Source organism: Meleagris gallopavo, chromosome 2 (assembly GCF_000146605.3).
Source record: "Meleagris gallopavo isolate NT-WF06-2002-E0010 breed Aviagen turkey brand Nicholas breeding stock chromosome 2, Turkey_5.1, whole genome shotgun sequence".
Classification (NCBI taxonomy): Eukaryota; Metazoa; Chordata; class Aves; order Galliformes; family Phasianidae; genus Meleagris; species Meleagris gallopavo.
Window position 1 is genome coordinate 29,703,149 of NC_015012.2, and position 18,890 is coordinate 29,722,038.

The 18,890-nt window shown below is 37.9% G+C and overlaps 1 protein-coding gene across 1 annotated transcript in view; it reads right to left on the reverse strand.

Moving 5' to 3' along the window:
* Nucleotides 1-18,890, reverse strand: part of SULT6B1 (sulfotransferase family 6B member 1) — a 158,015-nt gene that overhangs the window by 79,650 nt on the left and 59,475 nt on the right. The window contains exon 2 of the mRNA XM_031552179.1: nt 15,045-15,142. Coding sequence (XP_031408039.1) covers nt 15,045-15,142 — 98 coding nt within the window. The remainder of the gene's footprint in view (nt 1-15,044; nt 15,143-18,890) is intronic.

Here is an 18,890-nt window from a genome sequence, read left to right on the forward strand (position 1 = left end):
AAAGCCAAACTAAACTGGAAGAGGCTTTTACAGTACTGGCCAACTATTTTACATTCTTAGATGCAATTGGACAATAGTGGAGCACGAATGTGAGTCACACAGGTGACTGAACAGAAAAAGAGTTACCTAAGGCACAAGCACCACAGTCTGATGTGACATGAGAGAGAGTCCATCACGTAACCCTGTGCATTCTCTCATTTAAAATACCTTCCCCCAGAATGGCCTTTTCCTTCTTTCCCTACTCCAGGATGTGTAGCCTGAGGACCTCCCACTTGGAGAAGTCAAGTTCAGTACAGGCAACCATGCTGAGAATCCCTGAACTGTACTGGAGAACGTGTTGCAGATATACATCCAGACCTGGAGACTTCTTCCACAGATAGCGGTCCTCCAGTCAGAAGCAGGATATACATGTATGGCCTCACTCCAACCACATCAGTCCTGCAGCAGCATCACCACCAAGACTAGGAGCTGAGCTCCCTTCCTGCCAGACATAACACTGTAGGCCTTCCTCAGGGAAGCAGCCTCGTTTTTCTTTTTAAGAAATTTGTTTTGCAGAAGCAGATCTGTGCATCTCTCTGGAGAGGCAAGGAACCTCTCTATACACTGTACAACGTGATGGCAGCCGCCAGACAAGCATTACAAGTCCACTAGAAACCGGAACACCATCTAAAACCAATCCACTTCTGAACAGGGAGAGATTACGACAATAAGGAAATACAAGCCTACATTTTTAATACCCTAGGAAGGAAAGTATCATCCTTTTTCTATGGAGCTTCAAGGAAAAAATGTGAACATCCCATCACCACAAAAAGAAGTTGCATAATCAAAACTCCACAAATCCTGAGCCAGAGGATGACAGGTTGCCTACATTAACTCTAAAATATTTCATAAGAGCATGCCAGAAAAAAAGATCTGCTGTAGTTTTAATTCTATTCCCTCAGTCACAGATAAATTTAATGATACAACACGGCAAATAAAATATTCTAATGTAAGTCAGATCCATTTCTGAAAGTCACAGTGACCTGAGCAGTCACCCAGAATAAGAACTTGCCAAAGTTCTCTCAACCAAAGGAGAAGTCTAATAGTTCCCACAGTATATAGAACTGTAGAAATAAAGTTTTTCCATCTCCTACATAAATGCACACAAGTTAAAATGCATTCATCTGAGGATGAGGTAGTTCACAGTTGCGTAAGAAACTAATGGGAATTTTAATAAGGTAGCAAAAAAAAAAAATCTGTGATGGACACAGCTGTTCAATATCACTTACATTTCATCCTGAATTTTAAATAATTAATTTTGAAAACCAAACAAACAGTAATTGGGTTTTAATAATTGAGAGAAGTCCAGATAAGGAAACAATATCCAACAAACAGGAAAGGAAATTAAGAAGTGATGGAAATGGTCTTAGAAGTTGCAGATAACTTCAAAAACATGGTTCAATGTATTTAATTTTCTCCTCAGGGAATTCAGACACCCTTGAATCTTACTCACATTTTTGCTTTGCTTCTTGTTAAGCAAGACTTCATGTTTTTATGTACTGTTGCAATACTATATTTAGTTTTATGACTTGCAGTAGCTAACAGTGCAATAGGACAGCCTTGTACTTACTAAGAAGCAGTTCTGCTAATGATGTTCATGATCTGTTCTGCAAGATGTATGAGTAAATTCAAAGATGTGCTCCTAGAGGTTATAACCACAGCACACAAATGTATCGCTGCCAGCTCAACCCTTACTGGATGGCTGCACAGAAAGGGGGATTCACATACACACAACAAGGATGTATGAGTAAACTGTTTGTCTGTTTATTAGTGTTTGGTGTGGGTGGACACAGATAGGAGCAAAGACCCTTCACATCTAAGAACACTTAATCTTGCTGCAACATACTTTAAGAATATAGGCTGCATTATATACAAGGACTGTGAAATAAAAGTCTGCTTTTTTCGTTGCACAGAGGTGTCAGCACTGAAAGGGTGCTGTGGATTTACAGTGTCCCAAAGCTTTCGTATTTCTAAACGCATAAAGGAATTTAGAGAGGCTTACATGGAGAACTCATGAAAGACTTTAAGCAACAACGCCAGCTACTCTTAAAAAAATAAAATAAAGAAGAAAAAGCCTTTGACAAATTTGGAGTGTTTTTCCTACCCCTCACTATCCTATACATTTGTTTATTTAAATCAGTCTAGTGTGAGATTGACAGATATGCGGTATGCCTCTGATATAGCCAAGCCAGGGGCCAGTTGGCTTAGCACAGAAATCCCCATGAATGCATCTGAAGCCTCCAGATGAGCACTAAGCCCATTGATAGTATCTCAAAGCTGCTCTCTGGGTCTCTTCTGACCCAGAACACTCCAAGTCAAGCAAGGTAGGTAGTTGAAAGTATTCCAAGCCCCACGGCATGGCTCAAACTCTAACATGTCACTCATGCTTACAAAAGCTTTAAAAAGATATAGCAATTTTTGTTGCTGCATTATAAAGCAAAACACCAGACCGTTATATTAACCAACAATATTCTTCCCAGTCACAAGTTAATGCTATGCTGAAAGTCAGCAAGCTTACTTTAATTTGGATTATGAGTCAACAAGGAAATAGATGTATTGCAACTAAGGTCCCGTAAGACTAATTGGGCCAGATATCGCTACAGCTTCTCTCTTAAAGCCTACTGCACAATTTTTGCTCTTGAAATAGTAGCTGTAGTTCACAAAGCAACATATATCTTGTCCCAAGACACGTTATTACACCCCTGAGCATCAGCAGTTAGAGATCTGGTCAACAATTGAATTGAAGCCAACTCCGTAATTAAACTGCTTAATCAGCTTCATTGGCAGGTCCCCATTCTTTTCTTCTACTATTACAAATCAAGTTGACTGAGATTACTCCTAATTCTTACCGATGTATCTGAGAGACGTGTCTGGTGTACTCTTGTCAGGGGATGCCCTGAGCAAGATGTCAACTTGAAAAAACACATCCCAACCACCCAGGACATGTCATCCACTGTGCATCAGAACAAAGATGAGATTTACTTCCTTCTCTCTTTGGGGGTTAAAATAAAAAAAAAAATAACTGCAACTATTATTTCCTAGAAGAATACACTGCAGTGAACAATCTATAGGAGTCAAGTCTTTGAAAAATTTAAAGTGTGCTAAATCAAAGAAAAAAATCTTGCTTTTTGTCATACTAATGTGGCATTTCTTAGAAACGAACTAATTAAACATTTTAAACAGTGTTGATGGTATTATAAATCAGGTTTCACATTCCAGTATTAAAGAAAAAAATTGCTTATATCTTCAATAGCACTCATTAGGGGGTATTTATAAGTGCTTATTCCTTTGACTTACATCCTTAAATGAAATTTCCAGTTTTCACAGTACAGTTTGCCTTTGGTCTCCTAAAATTCTACCTCCAGTTAAGCTGCCTGAAAAACTATTTCATGCTAACTTTAAGAAAACTGTCTTGAGTATGCTCTGACCTTTGCTGGACAAATATTTTAGAATTTGAATCATTCTCAGCTATTAGAAGGGTTGCTCTCGAATAAGCAATTGAGAAATGTGTTAGCTCACTCCTCTCCCTCCTGTGCAGCTTGAGCTGCCAAGCTCCACTGCTCTACAGGAAGAATACCATGCTCCAGCTTTTAGAGAAGACCATAGGGCCATGCTGCTTCTCCACCCTGCTCCCTGACTGCAGCCACAGAACAGCAAGCAAAGCCTTCAACAGGTCAGCACTGGCAGCTCTCCTGTTCACTTCAGCAGGTTTCAGACAGCCAGGTATCACTAGCCACAGAACCCATGGGACATAAATGCTCAAAGGGCCTTTTCCCATGCATCCTCAGAAAGGCTTGGCAGCAGTGGTGAGGGTGGCAGGCTGCCAAGCTCACCACTGGCTAGCAGTCAGACTTGCATGCTGTTACAAAAAGATTACAGGAGCAAAAGCTTATCCGCAGGCACCTTGCATGCAGCTCATAGTCCTGCATCACTGCTGGGTAGTCACCCCAGGCATCTCACCCAGGTTCTATAATATTCTTCACTCTACACTGCTGCTACTTCAGAAACAACCTCAGCTGTTCTTTCCAGCATCTCACCCCTCCAGCACAGCCACAGGCAGTACCAGGAGACATGCTCTCACCCATCCCAGCAAGGCAAGGGGTTTGCTCTCATTCCAGAGCGTCAATCCCCTAGGTGCTTTTCAGCCCTTTGCTTCCTGTTTCAGCCCCGTAAATACTTACTATCCAGCACACGTATTACAAATGCACAGAAACAAAAGAGACAGCTTATCAGTCTGCTTTCTTGACAGGATCTGCCTTTTTAAGTCTCTCTTGGTAACAAGCAGAACCAACTACTGCTGGAAAGAATTTGGAGAGAAATAGCATCAGCAGCACAGCGTAAATAATTAACTAAACCATTCTTTTAGATTGCATTATGCAGAGAGGAATAAATCATCAGACAAGCATTTAATATTTCATGAAAGTTATCATAAAGTTGGAGAATCGAGTGTCCTTCTGCATCATTTCAGAGCATGGATGAATCATCAATACATTAAAGAACTGCATCTTATACCCTTGGCAGCACTGACAGAGATGGATTCACTGAGTTTTCTGCATCCAGTAAGGTTTCTAGATGGCTCACGATCAGAATTTCTTGGGCTGAGAAGCAGAGGAGAACCAGGCCTTTTAATGGGCTTTTAAATTGAGTAGACAGAAATTGAGGCATACAGCACTGCTAGCTATTCCAGAAAACACTGACTCACTGAGCTGGCGAAGAGCATTTGTGATGCTGAATGACTACTTAAATAAAATATATGATCTACTCCCTTAAGTGATACTTATTAGAAATAAATCTGTCCTCTAGAAAAAGAAACAAAGCAAAAAAAAAATCCAACTCCCTATTTATAGCATTACCAATGAATATTTAGTATAGTTTCTTTAGAACTGAAAATTAGAAAACATGGAACTCATCCAGTCATGTAACATACTCTCCAAATCATTTAACAATAATTTTTTCAGGAAGAAAGTATCCTGTAAGTGTCCGGGAACTTTTGCTAATGATACATTTTCTTTTAAGAAGCTCATAAATCCTTAGTATTACGATCACTTTCCCAGACAACAATTTTTCAACACAAAGCTTGCCTGGAAATGAAAAGATACGAGTATTTTGCTACTTTTCTGTTTCATATTTACTTTTACCTAATTCCAAATATATGTATTTCAGATTTCCCTTGTAACTTCTGCTCATTATCAATAGCTAGAGAATTCTTGGGCTCTGATTTGCATTTTCTGCCAAGCTTTTCCCCCAACCTTTAGCTGACATTTTTCACCCTATTCTGAAATCCCAGTTTCTTCAGGTGCAGTATCTGGAGAAGAAAGTAAATAAAAATAAATACAGGAAGGATTAGAGCATCACTGGTTTTCGTGCTTTGCTGTAGGAAGCCCAAAATAACTTCTCTATCTGAACTGATATTGTTTGTGCACAGGAGCCAGACACCTGCAATTCCTAACATCTTCCTACACTGAAGAGCAAGTGCGAAGAATTAAAGCCCTAAGGAATCAGTTCTATGTGAGTTTTCTCTGCCAGCAGAACCTCCCCACAAAACCAAGATGTGATCGGAACATTGCATTTCTAATCTTATGATAATATTTTAACTTAAATGACAACACATACTAAGGCCATTATTGTGTGGGGTTTTTTTTATTCCGCTGCTAGATCAAGATAAAGAGAATTGTGAAAGTTCTCACATGAATATAGATGTTCTTTAAAGAGCAATGGAAAATTGAAGATTGCCTTTAGAGTGAAAGTTTCCCTTCTACTTATTATAAAACTTCTAGAAATAAGATGGTTGGAGAACTTGCAGAATTGTGCAGTAAGCAGAATAATAAGCTCTACAAAGATAAGACATGAAATAGAGTTTATTAGGAAAAGTCACTTTAAACACACTTAGCAGTATGCAAGCCTGTACAAAATAAACATACAGGTTCCCAGGGTAGCATCCACAGCCCTAACAACTAAACTGTCTCTTAAAAGCAAATCCAACTCTTCACAGAAACTCCAGTAGCTGTACGGAATAAGTGTCCACCCAGATGGCGTATAAAACGCAGTCTAAGTTCAGAACTGAGTAGAAACACAAAAGGTTTCCTCGAAAATTTGTCAAAAACTGAAAATCTCATCTTAAGAACAGTGAGTGAATACTTGAGGATGGATTGTTTGTCAGTTCAGCAATGCACTTCCTTACAGCAGGAGACACGGAGCCCTGGGTTCTGAACCAGGAAGGGCCTCAGACTCAGCTCCAAACTGAAAAAGTGTTTGATGGCATCTTTGTTCCAGTTTTGCTTGGATTCATCAATTTCCAAAATATGATTTTGATATTGAGAACAAGTTTGAGTTTGTCATACATATTTACCCAAGTTAGCACCATGATAAACAGACAAAGCTTTACACACACACACACACACACACACACACTGAAGCACACTTAGATATGCACACACAAACTACTTGGTTGCCTCTCCTCTTTTCCCTAGACCAGTCACATTGCTCTCTACCATCTACTGTTGGATGGCCTTTGCAATACTAATATTTGTTACCCAAATGTTACATCTACAATTTATTACAAAGCCCAGCTGCATCAGTTATACTGGGAGAAGAATAGATTCCTTTTTCTCTTCCTAGTTCGGATACAGACAGCCAGGCACAGCCCAGCCTAGAGCACACACTGCGCTTTACCTGAGTTAATGGGCTACCACTAGTGCTTTGTGCATGCTGTAATAGGGTCAGGTCATCCAAATAAAGTGCACTGTAGCAGTTATTTTAAACAGACTTCTTATTCTCACTTCTCTTGGAGCCAATTAGTCAAAATTCTATCAGTTTATTCCAAGTCTAGTCAATCTCTAGTATGTTGTTATCAAAATATACCCAATCAATATCCTTGAATGTTTTATTTATTTAGCCCGTAAGGAGCTTAAACCACCTTCCATCAAATCCAGTAGCTTAGTAACAAACTAATCATCATCTTCACACAGCAACCAGCATAGCACTGCACTATTCCCCTGCACTCTCCTAGAGAGAAAGACAAATGCACATGACCATGTAATGAAACACCAGTGAGATACAAGGTATTGAGCATACTAGTTGGCATTGTTCTGCAGAAAGCATGTGAGTTCAGTTGTCTTCCAAACAAAGGAATTGTTGTGTCTGATGTGCTATCCTACAAGATTAAATCTAACAGCAAACTTGAGATTCAAATAGGCAAGCAAGAAAGCAAGCAGCTTCCCAGAAATGTCTCTGAAGGCAATCTATCCTTCTTAGCAACAAAAAGATAATTACTGTGAATTAAGGAATTGGATAATAAAACATAAGCCTAACCAGAAGCACCACAACCAGAATTTTACTATCAGTGGGCTCACTGACATACTGATTTTAATTTTGCTAAGAATAGAAAGAAGTTTTGAGACATGACAAAGAGAAGAATTCCAGACTCATGAAAATCTGCCAAGGAACAGGAAGGAAAAAAATGACTGGTAGCTTTAGTGACTTGGCTGAATTTGAACTAGCCAAATCCCCTGGCAGTGTACTTTGCATGTGTGGACATCGTGTAATATCTCACTCATATGAAAGAGTTGGGCAGAATTCACATCTAGTTCAAGCAAGAATAGTTCTCCTAAATAAAGGAGATTCACACTTGCCTGTACTTGTGACAAACCCAGGTGCTTCCTACACACTACCTAGGAAAGATGAGTTTACATTTACATGTTTACATTCTAAATCATAAGGTCTCTCACGACATTCAAGTTTCGTGCACAGCTAGCAGTGCAGACTCACAGAAATATTGTTTGAGCCATGTAATCCAGTACAGGAAAGTCAAAGAGGACTGTATTTATGCAGGTCACATAACACCTATGCTACAGAGGTATTCCATATTATACTGAATTATTCCAAATACTGCTCTCCAGAAGTTCTGACACTAGGTTTACATGAGATAAACAGTAGACTTCTATAAGCAGACTACCTGAGACAAGGGAAATTCCAAGGCATTTTGAAATATTTGTAGCAAAATTCAGGAGATACCTAGCCAAACAGTCTTATGACAGAAGAATTTTTCAGGTTCTACCTAATTTTTTCTTTTTTCTTTTGTCACATCAACCACATTTGAAAGATCCAGAGACTTTCTTTGTAGTTTTCTTTCACTGCTCCTTCCTCCCATGCAAAAAACAGTAAGAGTAGATTATGACAATTAAAAATTAATGTTACATGATCAAACACACAGAGTTTAGGGAATTCTAGATGTAAGGTTAACAGCTTTCACTGTTCATAACATAATATGACCACAAAAACTGACAGATCCAATAGACTTTGCTGTTTTCTCATATAAAGTTACACACCCTCAAGGAACTTCACCACATTTATTCACTATTCACTTTTTTTTCAGGCTGTTCAGTAAGAGCTACTACAAAACTCAAGTCCCTCTTTTGGTCTTTCAATGCATTGCTATTTTAACTTATGGGTTTTTTTTTTTGTCAGCTTCATCTTAAAAGAGATGTTACTGTAATGTTTAATTTAGTTTATTATATACAACCCGATTCATACAATACCTGCACCCCTTTGGGTATTGAATATTTAAAAAAAATAAAAATACAATTCAGCCAAAATTCTTGTTTATACATCTACTAAAAAAAAGTCAGCCTTCTGGTATGTTGCTATTTCTTCTGGACCATGGAATAAGATAGCGTTCATTTCTAAATTAATGGGTAATATGTATATAGTTACCTATTTCATTCAGCTTCCAAAAAGCATGGAAAAATTATACATTGGCTACATAAACTCTTTTGCACTTTTTTTTTTTTAAGAGCGCTATCACAAGTAGCTATTAACTAAGAAACATAACAAAGGCAAGATATTTTTCAATGACAAGCCCTTTCCCAAGACGGGACAGTCAGCAGGTAAAGAGCCTGTGAAATCCAGGACTTGTATTTGTTTAGTCGGTCTGGTTTCATTGTTCCTGTTAGTTCCTTGATGTTTGTTCTATAGTAAAGAAAAAATAGTGGGTGGGTTCAAAAAGAAACCACTTTTAGCTTGAAGTTCTCTCAGAAGTGGTCAACTACAAGAAAAAAAATCTGTACATTCTAAGTCAAAAGCAGCTAGTCTTACGTTCTTCCAGCTTTTCTCTTCACCCAGACTTGCTTTACCAGTATTTGTTCCAACAAGCACAGATTTGCAACTACTCGTGGTTCTTTGTTCTCCATCACCATTAAGTTCAGGAGTATATGACACTTACCTACTAAAATAGGCTAATTATTTTGCTCATACCAAATAATTCCATTTCCAATTTTTTGCCTTTTTGTATTAGCTATATTATTTTTCTAGAATAAGTGCCATTTTCATATTTGCCACACATTTTGCAAAGCTCTGTGGGTACCTCAGTATTTCTTATACTACTTCTTGTATTTGCAAAAATTTCTGTACTTACCATCTGTATAGTTTTGTTTTATATGCTGTTTACTTGTTTACAATCATTAATACAGATGTTAAAGAAAATGCACTTCATACTTATCTCTGCAGTGCTGTTGGACACATCTCCACAAAACACTTTCCATTTATCACTTTTCTAAAGATCCTACCTCTGCACTAACTGAACTGGAATTATGTCCCCAGAGAGAATCCAGATTTTCATTTACAGTGAGATAGTTTGACTACAATATGTTTCATTCGAGCCACCATAACAATTCACAATTAACAATGTGTTAGAAACTAAATTAAGTGTTGAATCAACTGTGCTTGATTAAATTTATTCTGGAGTGCTTCGGGAACTGTCAAGGACAATCAGAGCTGCTGAGGACTTCCATTAGCATGGAAATTTACTGAAATCTCTCAAGTTTAAAGCTTAAAAAAAAAATGAAGGAAGGGCAAAGAGGAAAAGGGAAATCCCAATATTATTTTTTCTGGAAAATACATAAGAGCAAATAATAAAACAATCTTTTTCTTTGCAAAAATTTCAGCTTTTAAACTTCCAAGTGGATTTACCAAAAACATCCAAGTTTCTTCTGGTATATGAGAGCAGCGAGAGCATAAGAATGAGTAAGCAAAAGAGAGTTGTTGCAGCGGCTTTTCTTGCATATAAAGCATAAACATGGAAACATAAAGCAGAATTAAGACTGAGTAAAGTCTAAAATGAAAGACTACCAGTCTCAGGCCAGCACACATTAAGAAAATGTTAATCTGATCAGATGTGAATCTGTAAGACAATTGGAAGAAGGACCAGAAATCTGGATGTGAACTGTATAGAAAATCTGAACAAATTTAGTATTTTCCATCTTAAAAAAAATAACCCACACACATACAAAAAAAGAGAAAGAAGCCTGCAAGAGGAAGAGCAGAGAATTTCTTGACGTACATTATAGGTAAGTTTAAACATAATTTAAACATAAGGAAATATTTTTTCAAACAGAAGAAACACAAAGCTCTAGGAAAAAGTTTCTGATCACCAAAGAATGTTCCACAACTGACTAATAAGAGGATAGTCACATCAGAACACAAAAGATGCACCAGCTGAGAACAGATGATGTAACACACATCTCTTTGAGGGACTGTTCATCCCAACATCCTAACATCCTGAATGTTTTCAAGTAAGCTCCATCCAGAACAGTTGCCCATCATATGGTTTGAAAGCTAAAAGGTTTTGCTTCTATAACACAAAGAAAGGATGAGTTGCAATGAGCCCAAAGAGGGACTATCTACACCTGCAGTAATACTGAAGATGTCAAAACATATAGCGTGAAAAGAACTACAAGGAGTCCATGTATCAAGTTCTTTAAGTACTCTGCATTAAATTAGTGGTAAGAACACTTTAAACTTGTGCAACAAGTACATGCATCTTTAAAACTTTTGGTCCTCAGCGGACACTGCTACAAGCACATTGGCCATGTGCCAGTTAGAAATCCATGTGAAAGAACACATCAAAATTAATACATTACAAAAAATTCTAAGTTCATACTTCTTCTGGTTCATAAATGAAGTACTGAAGTCTAGCAGCATGCTATATCAGACCGGCAACACATCTTAATTGCCTCTAAAGACTCTTATTTGACAAGCATCAACACTATTAACATTATTGCTTTCTCCAATTAAGGATCATAGAACAATTTAGGGTGAAAGGGACCTTTAAGATTATCTCGTTCCAAGCCCCCTTCTGAAAGCTGGAACACCTCCCTCTAGACCAGGCTGCTCACAGCCCCCCAGCCTGGCCTTGAACATCCCCAGGGGAGAAGGCATTCGCAACCTCTCTGTGCAACCTGTTCCAGTGCCTCACCAGCCTCACAGTAAAGAATTTCAAAAATGGAGAAATTTGGAGTCACTTGACAACTAAGAAATAACAGATTTTTATATTTGAGCTTTTACATTCACTTCAGTCAGTTGTGCGTCAGCTGCATACAACCAACCTCACTGAAAGCAATGACACTTCAAAGAAAGGAATTTTAGATGTAGATACCAGATAATTTGCTACAAATTTCTGGGATTTCCAATTAAGTAGCAAACATTTGCCAAGTTTCAGAAGGCTAAGTAAGTCTCATTTAAACCATAGCCATTAAATAATTGATCCATTGTGGATTGACCTGGCTCCAAATATTCTTTTCCACATACTAGTTAAACTAAGTTGAGAACTTATGGTGAGCAAGGCACTGAAAGCACAACAAACAGCTAATATTTCAACCTCTAAAAAGTTACCGAATTTTATAAAGTGGCTGCTGCTCTAAAACTTCGCAGGTATTTAAGATGATAGCACAAGTGTTATTCCAATAACACTCCTTACCAGGAAACACATGCCATTGATATCATCACAAAATAGTTTGAGGTAACTGAGCTCCCAGGCTGCGGAGAGGAGAAGACCTGGCACCTCAGGGCAGAAGTTTTTCCACAACTACTCCCCATCCCAGGCCACCCAATAGCACAAACCAGCCCTTACGCATCCCCATCTTCTCCCAGACTATTACAAACAGAATGCGCATAGAAAGAGATCAAAAAAATCAGAAGGATAATCATGCCAAGTTCTTATAAAATAGATCATACTACAAGCACCTAAACTATTTCAACCTGCAGCCTCACCATGGGGAGAAGTACTCAGCAGCACAGCTTCCATGAAGCCAGCATGCCTTTAGTAGTAAAAGCATCCTAGAACACCTACTGAAGGCTCACACTAGAGAGATCAGAGCTTGTGAAATTGCATTCACATCCAGCTTGGTCTGCTGGCTAATGGAGAGTGCAAGCAAAATTTCAACTTGACTTCCAAGTGGTTTGTAATACCTAGATTCAAGGGAAATATCATGCTTTCCATTCTCTCCTCTCCCTTGCGCAAAGAAAAGAGAAACAGAAGACTGTTCTCATCCGCCTGTAAACATCACTGAGCCAAGTCCAGCAAATACCCTGGACTCCTCTTCAGCAACAGTGTGAGAGCAAGCATACCCAGAAGAGTTTGTTCAGTTCTGTCACAGAAATTGTTTACATCTTCTGTTCAAAATGAATCAATAAGCACAACTAGCTCAGATATGATTGCCAGAAAAATTATTCTGTTTCAACAACATGCAAGGGAATGTTATAGCTTTTAACCAAATATTACTCAAGGTTTTCAGTGGTATATTTTTTTTTATCTCACCGTAAAAGGAATATGAGACGATTCAACTTTTCCCTTCACCTATCTTTCTACCACATAGCCTATTTAAAATGGCTGAGAAGCAAAACACTTCACCAGTATGAAGAGCTCTCTGCCAGCCTCAAAGAATACAGCACAATCCAGATGAACACAAAAGGGGAGAGATAGCAATTATAATGCTAATGATGTCTTTGCTCTGAGGTCTCCATTTTCCACAGCAATTCAGCCATAACTTTGGGCCACCATGGCCAGTGCACTTCATTTCAAAGCAGTGATTGACCTTGCACATGCAGGCTTTACGTATGCCAACCCAGCCTAATCGATTAGCAATAGTAGAACTTATTTGTATCTTTTACATGTAAGCAAATAATATGGTTAAAATTTTTATGCAGCATAAGTGGAAACTGCAACAAGCTACCCAAGGTCTACAAGACTAAACCTAACTGAATATTAATAGTTAAAAATAAAATCATTCAGAATTAGAAGTAAAAAACTGCTTGATCTTGGTAGTTTGATGTTTTTTCAAGTTTAAAAAAAAAAGCTATCATCACTACTACTAAAATAGAAGTCCCAGTGTTATTGAAAAAATATCCTAAGAGTTTGAAAAGATTCGTGACAAAAGTCAAGAGAAATTTAAGAATTACATAAAACTAACATCTACAACCATAAACTGAATTCCACAGCTTTATCACATCACTTCAAGGGAAACAGCTTTCAAATACTTATGTATTGTTTTCATGTTTAGAGGCAAACATGAAGATTAAAATGCAGATAGAGTTGTTTTGTTGGATTAGATACAAAGGATGCCAAAACAAGCTGTGAAAAAATCTCTGAACAGAGTGAAGTTCAAACTGTTCTGCAGTACAAACACTCTGCATATTTTATTCTGCAGAAAGTCCAGTAGATTTCTTTCTTATGCATCAAGGGAACAAAGGAAAAGGACTGTTAATCTCAGTATATTCTTACTTCACTTCACTAGTCTAAACTCTACATGTCAACCTAATAGAAATCATTAATGATCAGGAAAGAGATTGTAAAGAATGCTTAGATCATTTCCATAAGTGAAATCAATTTATTATGGAATTACTGAATGACTTTGGTTGGAGGGGACCTTAAAGACCATTCAGTGCCAACTCCCCTGACACAAGCAGGGATGCCACCAATTAGACCAAGTTCAACTCCATGGAGTAACTCAAATCATGCGTTTGAGACAATTACCTTTTCATCCTCTATTTATGATTTTAAAGATTACTTGACCCTTTGACACAAAAATAGCTAAGGAATGAGAAATTCAGCAGCATAATTTTTCTGACAAACATGGCTGCTGATACAAGGAACCACAGACAGAGAAACACGGGACAGCTTCTCACATCTCTTCTCAGCCTTAGGGCTGTGTGATCTATAGGTACAACTCCTGGCTGGCATTCTCTGCTTGAGACAACAGTTTCAGAGTAACAAATCCATGCACTGGTATGGTGACCTTATAGATTCAATCCTGATCAGGCAAGAACATGGAGGTGCTTTTATGTTATGATAGAGTATATGCTTCCTTTATTCCAGTAGTTGAAAGTACAAACACAATTCAAGGAATAAAACACAAAACATCCAACCAAAATTCCTGATATGTATTACAAGCTTACCCAATTAATTTGTTTTTGTTTTTGTTTTTAATAGTTGAATTGGCAGAACAAGTTAACTAGTGAAGAGCTTTCCATTACATTGTTCTGCAGCTTTAATCTTTAGTAGGTACCCTTAATGCAGTCAACATATTCAGGGAAAGCCTTAGAATAATATCTCACGCAATTAACAACAATCTTAGTAAGCTGATTTTTAGCAAAAAAAAAAAAAAGTGAGTGTCTTTCACTATCAAATAAACATTTTCTTTTCCATCATAGCTAGCTTCTGGTGAAGCCAGAACAGAATTTCCAAATCAGTGTCAGAAACCTCAATTCTTCTCCAATGCTTAAATCTCCTAACCACTCCCAGTCAGCATCTCAGCCAACCAGTTGTATACATTTAGCTTCTTAAGCAACAATCCACAAAAGCCTTTGTTTTGCTTACTGAAGAGAACAAAAACAGCTCCTAAAATCTCTTTTCCTATCAAACATTCTTATCTAAGAGCATCCTCTGGTTTTAAGCTGTAAATGACAGCTGTCTGACACCACGTCCAGCAGATTTAGGATCACAGCAAGACTGCAGTACCAGCAGCATAAAATGGAAACCGCACAAGGTTGATCAGTGAAGAATTCCCACCGCCCCGGGAAGATTTTCTGTGCCAGGCTGAGAAGCCACTTCTGTCATCCTCAGCCACAGATTTCACCTACAACAGAAAAAAAACAGAGCAAGAGTGGCCATCCACATGCCAGTGCTGCAGCCATGAGTAGCACTGGCAGCATGGGTTCAACAGACCACATACAATTGCTTCAGTTTCCCCCAGCTTCTTCCACTCTGTGTTGAGAGGCAGGATAGAACCAGGCTGCAGATCCAATTTGACTTTTATCACAGCATTTTCCTCTACAATTCATAAGAATTTCTTTCATTTTCAAATTCAGAAGCTGCTGATGCAAAAGAGCTCCTAAGGTTTAGTGGTATTTCAGATTATGCATTTCAAATACTCTTACATATAATGAATTATTTGCTGTCTCTTAGTTTAAAAAAACTGGCCATAGATTCCACTTATAGTAGTTTAGTAATTTACATAATTTTAAATTATATGAGTAAAGAGATTATTTTACTTTTGTTGCATTTGAATTTTCAGTAAAAAGGTCTGAGGCTTTAATTTGTATATAATCAAGTCATTCCATTGATATTTTTGAGCATGATGTAATTACATTAATGAAAATCAAGCTACAAAGAACTTGGCTTTCAATAGGTATTCAGGACTATTGAAGTAGACCTTTAAGAGCAATGCTAATTGCAAAAGAACAGAACTTTTTATTAGAATGGACATATTAAAAAACCATATACTGTGCAGAGGGAGAAATATTTTATGGTTTAATGGAAGCGTGAAACTTTTGACTGCAATATCTCAAGCAGTATGTTTTCAAGAGAAAGCAGTTTGGCTCAAGTCCAGGAAAAGATTTGCTGTCAGTCTGATTGTGCTTTGCTCAGTTTCTGAATGCATAAAGAGAGCAAAATCCATGACAAGTACAAGCAGCCTATATTTTTATATGATATACATCCTCAGCATCTCTTCTTAAAGCTCTCACTTCCAGAGTTAGGAACAGCCTAGCAAAGGATTTTCACAGTGAAAGTCACGGTGACAAGACTCCCTTCTCATCCCTACTTTCCATGAGTTTATCTATTTAAAAACAAAATAAAACCAGTGAGTGCCTCCGTAGATACAAAAAAGGATTGTAAGAGACAAGTAGTAGTACTCCCAGCCAGCCATGTCCCTCAGTATACTTTCAGAGAAGCAAACTCAAATGGAACATAGGGCAGGAGCAAAGAGAGGATTGCATCGTTTGGGCAAGCACAGCTTTTCGCATTGAGCAAAGGGCTTTCCTTAGACTGGCAGCTGGATTTACAAAAACTTACAAGCACGCTGTTTACAGTCTGAGATCAGGAATTACCCGAATTTACAACTTACTGGTTATTTAGCTTACATTTATTACCTCTGATTTCCATCTTTAATTTCTTTTTTTGCAATTCTACCAAACCACGGCATCAAAAGACATACAGAATAGTGCTTTCTCACTATGTTACACTTTACAAAGATGTTAGCCTGCACAGAAATAGCTGTTTTACTTAAAAAGCAGCAAGATCAGCCACCCTCCCAAACATGTTTAAAAACCTCAGGAGAAGCAGCGAAGTTATTCACATAGCAACAATTTAACATCCCAGTAGATCTCATTTATTTATTTTTCAGTAAGAAGGGTTTACTAGTGCTGCACTGACACAGGTATTTTTATTCATTTGTAAGGCACTTCTCAGCAGTAGCAATTAATGGTATTGCATATGCAGTCTGCTGTGAAGTATACTCTAAAATGGTTTCTAAAAACAGTCTAGCTAATTTTCCTAGGAAAATCTTTTAACAGCTCTGCCAAAACACCCAGACATAAAGCAATCTCATTCAGACAGGTCTTAAATATTTGTCCCCTCACTCTGAAGTATTCCTTTCAGTCACACCATTATATTTGGATTGTGCAGATGAACACAGATTGCAGGGCTGTTTACAATTCCATAACCACAATGATGTAATTTAATTTAGAAAGAGATGTTCGTCTCCAAAGGGAATTACTTTACTTGTTAACAAGCCTTGTCTTAATACTACGTCTGATTATAAACACTGGTATGGGATGAAGTGAAAATTTTCCAACCACATACACATTTACCTAGGCAAAAGGTAAAGCTGGGGTTAAGAAATTTATTTTCCAAATTTCCTTCTGCAACACTGAGGAGACCATGAAGTATGTGTTCCTCATGCATCCTAATGACTGTTAAAACAACCTCCTACAGAGAATTTTGTTTGCAGTGGTAAACCAAGACTACAAGTACAATGCAGCACTGCAAGAGGTTAAGAGAAAAGCACCACTAGTGTTCATAAGCCAGCATCATGCCATGGCAGATAATTTATTAGGCAATTGTCCCAGGTAATGTACTGGCATCAGAAGGATTACTTAGAATCACAGAATGGTATTTGCTGTTGTATCAATGAACTTAAGCAGAGCTTTAAGAGCTTCAGCTACAAAATCCAGTTGTATTCAACCTGCTCTAAATAATAGTATGTTGGTTTCTTTGTCAAATAGTCTTATTTCCCATTTAAAGTTGTCACACATAGTAGAGGAGAAAATGCATGCAGGTGACAAGATAACACAGGCTTACAGCCAGTGACACTCTGGTACATGGTAAGAAGTGAGAAACTCAGCCTTGAGCTTTGGAGACTATGCCTTAACTGAAAGGGCATGTGACTTTTTCAAGAAAGTTTACTTGATCTTGAACTTTAAGCCACTAAGGCTTAAAGGAGATGAACTACTAATTATGAGGGCCTACATATTGTTGTAATAGAGGCCAAACTAGCATGAACTGAATGATATTGTGTCAGGGTGGTATTAACATAACTAGCCTCCTAGAAATAAAAAAAAAAACTTTTCACCTCTGTACTATGCTTCATCCTGTCCTCTTCAAGATGCACAAAGAAACTTTAATCATCCTAACGGCTGGAGAGACTCAAACTAAAAGATTCTCAAGCACTGAAGAGCCCTCTATATAGGAATATCAGAACTGAGTAATCTCTTCAGAGCACAGGAGCATCTCTTCAATGATATAGCACAATACTCACCATTCACCTCAGTAATATGAGGATGGAAATTTAGCATTACTAACACTTCTGACTTTCATGGTTTCTTATTCTCATCTCTCCTAGATCTTATGCTCCAAAAGTAATAATAATCTCATCCAAACACACAGCAACAGTTTTTTTAAGGGGAGATAGAAAAGTTCTCTTTGAAGTTATTTAAGATCCAAAGCAGTCCACAGAGAAAGGCTGAAAGAAAAAATCCCAAGGCAGACAGCAATACTTTGTTACTGATACTAGTCCCACTAGTTTGCAGGCATAATACCTTAACTACGAAAGAAATTTTCTCCATAGAATTGTTGGAGATGTCTAATGAATTTGACACCTAACATGCAGAAAACATTTGCTTGAGTAAGACAAACTTTTGCAGTTGATCAACCTCTTTCAAAAGCTATCCAGCCTTAGGGACAGGAGCACTGCTGAGAACATTTTCTGTTTGCCTCATATTTGGGCAGAGGAGCGCAGAAGCCTCCTTGAACTTTAAAGGGTCCTTGAATTGAATACAATTCTTCTCCCCACCCCCTCCAGTTATACTTGAAGCAATGCTGTGCAAGTAGGTCTATTCTTTCACCTGTGCTCATGTATTTAAGGATTCTGGAAATTTAGCAGCAGTTCAGCATCAGTAGGCACAGGAAGCACCTGGGCCATATAACCACAAGAAGAAAGGGCTCTGTAACAGAGTAGTAAGCTGGGCCTCATCAAAACAAAAACTTCTGCTTAATTAGAGATACGGACTGCTTAGGCAGCACATACTACTAGATGTGTAATAACCCCTTTCTCTCAAATTGTCACTTCATCTTAGGAATTCAGTAAAACTAGTACATCTCTCTGCTAATCAGTTTTAGTATATAAACTTCATTGAGTTTCACACAGTACTTAATCTGACTCACAACTTGCACACCTGAATGTCATGCCATTGAAGTCTCACTTGCATGTTCCAAAACTGATTTTAGTCTGTATCATGGA